Genomic DNA, 10005 nt, shown 5'->3' with positions numbered 1-10005 from the left:
CATGCAAGCTTGCCGTTTCCATATCTCTTCGCCATTTGGGGGAAACGCCTCTTTATCTTCCCCACTCTCCCCATATTTAGCAACTTACCCCATTCACCAAACAGGGTTTTAGAAGGTTTCTTTTTCCTATTATATATACATATATATAGAGGGAGAACCAAATATTAATTTGGGGAAAAAACCAGAAATTCTTTCTGGGTTGTTTTCCTTGTTCAATTCGGTGTTCGATTTTGTGGGGTTTTCTGGGTTCGATTTAAGATGGGTAGAGGCAAAATCGAAATCAAGAAGATTGAGAATGTAAGCACCAGACAAGTGACGTTCTCAAAGAGGCGTGCTGGATTGCTTAAGAAAGCGCATGAACTTGCTGTTCTTTGCGATGCCGAAGTTGGAATCATTGTTTTCTCTAATACTGGTCGTCTTTACGATTTCTCCAGTTCTAGGTATACATTGTTGCATGTGTTTTTGGATTCGATTTTTGAGTTTCTATTGCTGTTTGTTCTTTCCCTTTTGGGGGTTTTAAGTTTAATCAAGATTTATGGGTTAATGGGTGTTATTTATTGTATAAATCTTTCAATGCTATTGATTTTGGGGATTCAATTGAAGTTTACAATTTGCGATTTCTGTTTTTTGGGCTTGAAAAAGTCCGATTACTTGTTCTATTGAATGGATCTATGTCTGTTTGCATGTGATTTAATTCTCGATTTCACAAAATCAGTTCAACGATTCATATATGCATTCCTGATGATGATTAACTAAGATCCCCAAATCCCTTCTAAAGAAACGTTCTTGCATTCTGGTGTCTATGTTTACATTCATCTTAAATCATTCTTATTCTGATTGATTTCTTGGATTTTGGATTATTGTTTCCAGCCAATTGATTTTTGTCTGCATATTCATTCATTCATTCCCATTTTCTAGTCTGGTTTTTATGGAGAAACTGCTAAATTCAGTGTTAATGGTAGTTTTTGAATCCAATTAAGGTTTCCGAAAAAGAACAGAGCTATTTTCTAAACATAAGTGTGTATGAGTTTTTGTATAGAGGATAGAATCACATATTCAACTGATACACATATTCATATGTGAAGATAGCAGTGTATGAGTTTTTGTGTCTGCATATTCATTCATTGATCCTTTTGTGGTGTTTTTTTTTAATTTCATTTTGTACATGTTCTTGCACTTTTGTCGATTTCTTCTGTAAAATAGCAACTTTCAAGGATTACAAGACGTTGGACATCTTTACAAATGAGTGGGAGGTTTGGGGTTACCTATCTTACCCTCCGACACACAATTGTCCTATTTCATGATTGCCATGAGACCGGTACAATTGAGGCGTTTCTGAGGACGACGTTGTACCTTTTTTCAAAACTAATACATCTCTTGATGTTCGTTTTTAGAAGAAAAAGAAAATAGTTTTTGTAGTACCGCCTACATGTTACTCATGTCAATTGTCATGTCTTATAGTTTTCAAAGTAGGACGTAGGGCCCTCAATCGAATGATTATTTAAGGGTCCTACGGTAAGCTTTGGTAAATAGAATTTTCTTTTGGCTTTTAGCGTCAAGTTAAAAATTTTCTCAATTAGGAAAGTTATAATGTATTGTATGGGTAGTAAACACACGACACATGTTAAAGGTACCATCAAACTTAGTATCAGATGATGTAGATGATGGCGAGTCTTATTTTGTTTGTTTGACTTATTCATTCTTTCATCATATCTCTTCATCATATACGATAAATTTGAAGGTATCTTTAGCTATTACATTGCTAACTACATCAAACTATAGAAAAAAAACTATGCAAAAAGGGTATGAAATTGCATGTCTCAGGGACAAGTGAGTCGAACCCTGACCTTTCACTCATTCTGCAAGGATGTTACCTACGTACCTGCCAAGCTAAAGCCGTGGGACCAACTATTGAAAAAAATGGTGAAGTAAAGAAAGGCTAAAAGTTGCAATTTAAACCTTTTCATGATATAGTAATTGATTTTTATGATAACATTCAACTCATTTTCATGATATTGCAGCATGAGGGGAATTATTGATCGGTATAATAGGGCTACTGAACCATCTACATCACAATTGCAGGTTGAGATGGTATTCAAATCTTATATTTTTCCCTTTTCTAAATATAGTTCTATTCGGGTGCATTTGGTATGCAGACTACATGGGACAGGACGAGACAAAAAAATAGTCCCATGTTTGGCATGTCATGGACAAAAAAAACATGGGACAAGGTGGGACTATTTTTAATTTTAGTGGGACAAATCTTGATATTTCTTGTTCCACCAAAAAAGGTGGAACAACATGAGACTAAAGTTAAAATGACAATATTTTGATTGATTTGTTGTCATTTTACAATCATCATATGATATAAAATAACATTGAACAACATTTAGGGGTAATATGGTCATTTTAATAGTTTTGTCTTGTCCTGTCCTAGTCGTACCAAACATAGGACAGACGATTAGTCATGTCCTGTCCCGTACCGTCCCGTCCTGTTCCATCCAGTCTGCGTACCAAACACTACATTCGTATTTCATATATAATAAAATTTGCAACTTATGCTGTATGTAGCGAGCTTTGAGTCTAACCGGTAAGGTTATTGTTTTGTGACGAGAAGGTCACGTGATGTTTTTGCAAAACGTGAGGGAAGGGATTGCCCTTTTTATGCCTAGTATCGTATATATACACCCATTGTTGATTTCATGTATTTCTTCTTTTGTGAATAGAGGCAAGAACAAGCTGAGCTTGAAACTTTGAAAAATGAAGTGGCAAGACTTAGAAGCGAAAATGCGTATGTACTCATTTCATTATTCTAATATATATATATATATATAGGGGCCGGTTCATATAAGAAGTCTAAATATCGTGAGAAGGTAAGAAGGGAAAGTTTATATGTAAATCCATTGAAAAAATCTGAAAGAAAATCTATTTAAAGATGCATATGTGAACCGACGTTACAGATTATTCATATGGGTTCACAAATGCATCTTCAAATGGTTTTTTTCAACGACTCACAAATGAACCTTCTCTTAACATTCCGTTCTTACCTTCTCATGATATGTTGTCTTCTTATTTGAATTTGAATGTCCAACTACATACATATGTGTGTGTGTGTGTGTGTGTGTTGGTCTTTCTCTTATTGCAAAGAGATGGTAAAATTATGTTGTGAAGCTGTTGGTAGTTATGTTGATGGTGTAGGCGGTTGATGGGCAATAATCTTGGGGGCACGAGTGTGCAGGAACTGCACAAATTAGAGCAAAAACTGAATGATAGCTTAATTTCTATTAAAGATAAGAAGGTTGGCTTTTATCTTCACCACCACCACCACCACTACCACCACCACCACCACCACCACCACCACCACCACCACCATGCACAATTAACGTATGAATATGTATGATAAATGATCTTTTCAGGATGCTATGTTGTTTGAGGAGATTGAAAGATCAAATCGCAAGGTAAATTCTACAACTTATTTCATTTGACTCTTCTGACTCGTATTCAGAGGTACAACGCAGAATATAATCGAAACAAAAATGAAATTTTTGTTATGGTTTTTAAGAAGATGATGAATATATATTACATGTTAGTAAGTATTAACTGTTTTTGTTGTCTAGGAGCGAGAGCTGGGCTATGAGAATGAAGTTCTTCGAGGAGAAGTAATATATTCGTTACTACATTGGATTGACTGAAGTTTCTTAATTAAGTAATCGTCCTTTTGTTTAATGTTTAGTTGTACGTATGTATGTTGGCAGATTGATAAGTTGACGCGGTTTATCCCGTTAACTCAGCAGCCGAGTCAACCAGGTTTCCTAGAATACACTCCTGCTGCTGCTGGGCCAAGTAGTAGTGCTGGTCTCTCGAGGCAGGACCGAGTTAGCCCTGATACTGTGTGCTACTATGGATCTGACAACACAGATTCAGAAACCGCACTTCAGTTGAGGTACGGATCTATTCAAACTCAAATTTGTTACACACATACACACATATATAGGGAGACGAAGTATCGTGTAAGAAAAAGAGTTAAGGTGAGAAACGTAAGAAGAGATCTACACCTTTGATCACTTTTAATCTCATGTCCACCCATGAATTGCGTATTAGAAGGGAATTGATCCAGTGCATCGCGGTGCATCTCATTAGTGTTGATCTTCAATTAGGATTGATCCAAGGGTGGAGATCCCTTCTTACTCTTCTCAACGGAACCCAACCCTATATGGGGAAGGGTTCAAATGATACCACCTTTATTTTGCGAAAACACTTTTTTACTATGGTCAATCACATGAGATATACATACTAAATTAGAGATGCGGGCGACCTTTAGCATGACCTAGGTCGTGGACTGAGCCACCCACACATCACCAGCCACCAGGTCCCTTACTTGTATTATCACATGTGACAAGTGTGTTCTCGTATTTTCATAAAATGAAGGTGTTTTCATTTGAAACTCCACCTATATACATGTCTGTGTGTATATAATTTAAGACGAGAACGGATGAAAATGATTCACATTGGTAAAGGGAAATGTGGGTTTGCATATATATCTTTATATGTAAATAATTGGTACAAAGGTAAGCAACCAAACGTGAGTTCAAATATGCATCTTCAAATGGATTTACGTATATGAATCATTTACCCCTACGATTTTAACCTTTTTCTCTTTCTTATTTGAATCTTCCCATATATTCACACACACACACACAGTTTTTGGTGATAATATTATCTCATTTTCATAAAATGTAAATATGCTTTGAAGATGGATCTTGAAACTGTAAACCCCACGAAGCCAGTAAATCTAAAACTGTAAACCCCACGAAGCCAGTAAATCTAAAATGGTTCTACTTTTCTGTTTTTGCCAATTCCACAGGTCGATATGATGTTTTGTTCTCGAATACATTTGTGAATGAATCTGATATGGAGTGTTAGCTTGTTGTGCAGGCCGCCATGCAGTGACCACTTGAAAATGAAGGAGGAGGCGAAGAGAGAAAGTAGTTCGAGTCGTTCGTCTGATAGTAAAGATATGGAGGAGTGATGAATCGTTTTTGTCATAGGAGATTGTTTGAATTACGGTTACAGGTTTTGTCTGATCAGTCTTTAGTACCTTAATTGGGATTCATTTCCATTCTGAAACATTAATTGTTCTTTGCATATCAGATACTCCAAGATCCTTGGAGCTGTAAGTTGCTTCATAATAGGTTATAAACTTCGAGTTGAAAGGGTATTTCAATACGAAGCAGCAGGGTACATTTGTCTTTTGAAATGAGTAGGGATATTTGTGGTTTGTTCCAACCTATGCTCTTGTAACGGTAAAAATTCAAAATTACGGTCGCGACCGATATTTGAAATAGCGGTTATAGCCGTCCAAAAATAGGAAAAGTATTAATAAACGAGCTAATCGCAAGCAATAGGTTCAACATCTGAATCAACATCATTTAATAAGTTCACTTCTTCATTTAGGCTAGCTTCCCCTTCTCCTCTTCATCTCCAATGTTAATGGATTAAACTTAAGAAAAATAAAAGCCCAACAAAAGAAATACCGGAAATAAAGTCCAACTATCTACTGAAAATAAAGCTCAAACCCCCCCAAAAAGTAACGTTAATATCGAACGAATTGACCCTAAATATCGGTCAAAATTACGGTAAATGGCCATGATAATTGCGCTACCGCAATTTAAATCGCAATTTAACCACTGTTATTTTACTAATGTTCGCTATTCGAAATATCGTCGCAACAACAACGCTATTACACTGCAATTAACAGCATAGGTTCCAACTTTAGTGGGTACCGGTTCATCGTTCACGTGATCTGATTAGAGACGGGGATTCCCTGCACTAACAGGTCGAGAGACAGGTATTTTATTATGCTCAAATTTTTTGTTATATTATATGCTATATTGTTTTTCACATCGATTGGAAGACCATGCACCTCCATGTAAGGTCACTTATCTTTCGTTATTCTTGTCTATTTTATTCTATCCCAATAAGTATGGATGCCATCGTATAATTCCTTCGTCCAAAGATAAAAAAATTTAAGTTCGTGAAATGTGCAACTGTATTAATTTGTTTTGTGCTACCGTATGTATTTTGAAACTACAATGAGAACAAGTTATATTTAGTAGAGTAGGTTTGCAAGACTTTTATTTCACCCCAGACTCAAGCTCGAATCCTGTTAGTGTCATTTTTCTAGTCAAATGGTGTCATCATTTGAAAAAAAAATTGTATATTTATTTTTTATAGTCAAACGGTGCCATCGTTTGAAATTTTTTCCCTATATTTTTTTCTTCTTATAATCAAATTATGCTACCGTTTGAAAATATTTATGAGTCCGTCTCTGCTAATAAACCTTTTTTCTTTCTTAATATTTCGTACACGAATGCGTTATAAATGAGGTCAAAACGTCACTTCATTTACTAATCATGTTGTATAATTTTGATTTTAAAAATAAAACGACATGTTGCATGACGGCTTGAATTACATTCTCTCTTCGGCAAAAACCACCTCCGTCATTTTCAAAATGGTCATTGCATGGAGGCTTGAAAATTAATAGTCGAAAAGATAATATCCGATTGATTCACAAATGTATTTGAGAGCAAAACATCGACTCATGGAAAATTACAAAAAGGTCTAGTATTTTCTAGGTATGTAAGGTTTATTAGTACAGTTTGGCTTTTTGAGGTCTGGCAGATAGTTACATATTACATATGGGAAAGAGACGATAACACCAAAGTGTTGTTATATACGTATGGAAATGGTGGATAAATTTGAGTTTGAAAAGTAATAGGAAAGATGATCGTTAAGTCCTACCGTACCAGAATTAAAGTGTTGTCTCCGAATCTATGTTGTCGGATCCATAGTAGCAAATTGTATCCTACTTCGAGAATTCAACACTTCTGCTTGGCACAACAGCAACACGATTGCATGAGTGTGTTCTAGGAAACCTGGTTGACTCGGCTGCTGAGTTAACCGTCCACCAAGATTATTGCCTTTCAACTGCCAATCTAAGGCTGAATTGGCACATGATTTCTCGAGGCTTTGGTTGTTCTCCTCTATTTACAAATGAATATACACACAAGAAATCAACAATGGGTGTGTGTAAACAAGAGATATAATATATAGCTTAGAATCTTGTATGGCTAGAACGATACTAGACACAAAAGAGTGATCCATTCCTTACTAGTTAGTTTCAGAGCTTGCTTTATACAAATACGTTGTAGATTCTATTATGAACCTAAATACAACTCCAGTACAAAAGGGAAAAATATAAGATCGAGTACCATCTCAACTTGAAATTGTGATGTAGATGCTTTTGTAGCCCTACTGTGTCCATCAATTATTCCCCTCGTGAAGCAATATCATGAAAATGATTTGATCCTTTTGTCATATATAAAATCAACTGGTCTCGTGCAACACCCTAAACTCCACATTTGCATATAACATGTATTTCATATATCAAGAAATATACAAATTTTACATCTTCAGTCCCAACTGTACAAGAAACTATAATGCATAATTTACAACTCAAAAATTCCAAAAATACATTCTTGTACTCCACTTGTATAAAGAAGCAAACCAAAAAATCCATCAGATAATATGTTGATTTTCATAGATAGGTAAGCATCAATAGAAAAATAATCACATTTTCCCTTTCCCCTAATCCCTGGACATAGTCTGAACTGCAATGCATATTTTTAAAACACAAAATAAGGATTAGACTTTGAGGTCTAGTGATAAATCCTTTTTCTTTGCAATTACATGGTAAAGATCACCAAAACATGTTACGAAAATTACCTTTGAACATCCGACCAATTTGATAAAATATAACTTCAGTAATACAACAAATTGCAAGTTATAAATACATTTTTTGCCACATAAGAAATATAACCACTCAGGTTCTCATAGACATTTGGTACACAATTCCCAAAACTCTTAAATCTCATAAGACCAGAGCTTATAAACTCAACTTTCAAAAACATATAAAGAAATACCAACGACCAGAGAGCTCTTGGTCATTAATTAAAACTTTTAAAATAAGAACTGTTTTGAACTCATAAGAAAATTGAATTGAATAATAACCAAAGACCCTCCAGGTTTTATTTTAATTCATTACTCTTTTGAACTGTCAAAATATAATATTTGATATCCTAAAAACATTTGAAAGACGGGCAATTAATACCTCCGGCTATAAGCCATTTTCCTCTTCTTAATAACATAATTGTTATCATTTCAATAAGAACAATATTTCCAGGTCTTCATGTCACAAAAAAATGTTAACTCAAAATTATCGCATCTTATGGATGTGACAACACGAGCTATAATAGTAACACAGCTCTCACAATTGTCACCCTTATCCCAATGTAGACCTCTCCTTGATATACCACCCTTATCCTATAGTACATCTCTTCTTGATATGCCACCCTTAGCCCATGGTACACCTCTCCTTGATATGCCACCCATGTTTCCTCATTAAATCTGCAGTTTTAGCCAATAATGACCTAAAAAACAGTTTCATTTCAGAAACTTTATCTCAAGAACTTTCACAGTCCTTAAACCCATTTTTCAATATTATCTCAACATCTCTATCAAAAACAGTTTACTTCTCAACAGTTTTTGAATACCATAGTATCTTTCCTCAAAAGCAACATTCGAAAGATACATAAAAGTAACATTAGTCCTCGTCGGACAACACTTGGGTATTAAAACATCTTCACCGGTCAATACTGTGATCGGTAACATTCTCACCGGTCAACAATTGAATAATTAACATTTAAACCAAACAACACTTAGAAGATAGATATCCACTCTGAACAATGCTTTGTCCGATAAACATCCTTATCGGACAAAGTATTGGGCGATGAACACCCAATCCAGTCAACACTCTAAAACCATAATACTCAGTCTGTTAAGACTTGAGCGATAAGATGCCCAATCTGAATAACACCTGGTCCGATAAAGAAACTCACCAGACAAAACTTCGTCCGGTAAAGGTCCTCACTGGACAACACTTATATACAAGTTTTCTCGCCAGTCAATGCATGACTGATAAGTGACCCTCAACGGAAAACACCGTGTCCGATAAAAACCCTTCATCGAACCATACCTTTAAACATAAGAATATATACAACATACGTACAACACGCTGCTCATAAATTCTTGACATGAAAACCAATATTTTAACAGTACATATTCAAACTCAAAGACTGTTTGTAAAATGCTCACCTTATGCCAAGAATTCGAAGATGAAATATGCACACAAAAATTGCTTCCACTTTGATTACAACTTTAACTTAGCAAATTTCACACATATATCTCTCTTCCCAGTTCTTTCTAAAAATGGCAACTCCCTTTGCCTTTTTCAAAATTCAACTTTAATTACTTCTAAAATTAGACGGTGAAGGCTTAATATTATAAAATTCCCCCCAACTCACCTCCACATTCTTATGCATGCATAAACTCATATGCACATATTTACATATACATACCCATGTATACATAATATGTATTGGTGTATATGTGTATATGTACACATATACACCAATGCACATATTCATGCATGCTTCATGAATTAACAAATAATCACGTAACCAGCAACTTATATATTTTCAAATAATTACCTTCAATTATAACCAAAACCCGGTTTTCACATTTTGATCCTATGATTGCTTTTTAGTGTAGCCATAGGACGGAGACCAGGAATGTAATTCATTCTAAAATCAATAACTATCATGAAAAAAGTTTAAATTGCAATTTTTAGTTTTTTAGTTCACAATTTTTTTTATAGTTGTGACTCCAACTTAGTCTAGGAGGAGGTAAATCCATAAATATCCTTAAGAATAAGTGTGTAGTCTATTAAATTGAATTTAGAGACCACACACCTTCTCTTGGAACATACGATTTACTTCCCATAGTACTAGTTATGTGGGATATTAGAAGTCAAAAGAAAGTTATGTTTACCAAAGCTTACTTTAGGATCTTGAAATAATCATTCGATCGACCCCTACTTCGATAACC

The 10005-nt window shown here is 35.0% G+C and overlaps 1 protein-coding gene across 1 annotated transcript; it reads left to right on the top strand.

The window, feature by feature from the left end:
• The first annotated feature begins 258 nt into the window (after window positions 1-258).
• Window positions 259-5029, top strand: LOC112519985 (MADS-box transcription factor 23). Its single transcript, XM_025128291.1, has 8 exons — window positions 259-440; window positions 2022-2091; window positions 2727-2791; window positions 3199-3298; window positions 3417-3458; window positions 3618-3659; window positions 3756-3943; window positions 4936-5029. Exons 1-8 carry the CDS (start codon window positions 259-261, stop codon window positions 5027-5029), a joined length of 783 nt encoding a protein of 260 aa, XP_024984059.1.
• Window positions 5030-10005: the final 4976 nt, after the last annotated feature.

Source organism: Cynara cardunculus (assembly GCF_001531365.2).
Source record: "Cynara cardunculus var. scolymus isolate 2C chromosome LG 10, CcrdV1, whole genome shotgun sequence".
Taxonomy (NCBI): domain Eukaryota; kingdom Viridiplantae; phylum Streptophyta; class Magnoliopsida; order Asterales; family Asteraceae; genus Cynara; species Cynara cardunculus.
Note: the sequence above shows the minus strand (reverse complement) of the source record. Positions and strands in the feature narration are given on the sequence as shown.

Bases quoted from the DNA above. Each gene is read 5' to 3' on its own strand.
- LOC112519985 (XM_025128291.1), top strand. From the start codon at position 259: ATGGGTAGAGGCAAAATCGAAATCAAGAAGATTGAGAATGTAAGCACC. The intron at 2,792-3,198 runs GTATGTACTCAT...TTGATGGTGTAG, and splicing joins AGACTTAGAAGCGAAAATGC to GCGGTTGATGGGCAATAATC. The intron at 3,459-3,617 runs GTAAATTCTACA...TTTGTTGTCTAG, and splicing joins TTGAAAGATCAAATCGCAAG to GAGCGAGAGCTGGGCTATGA.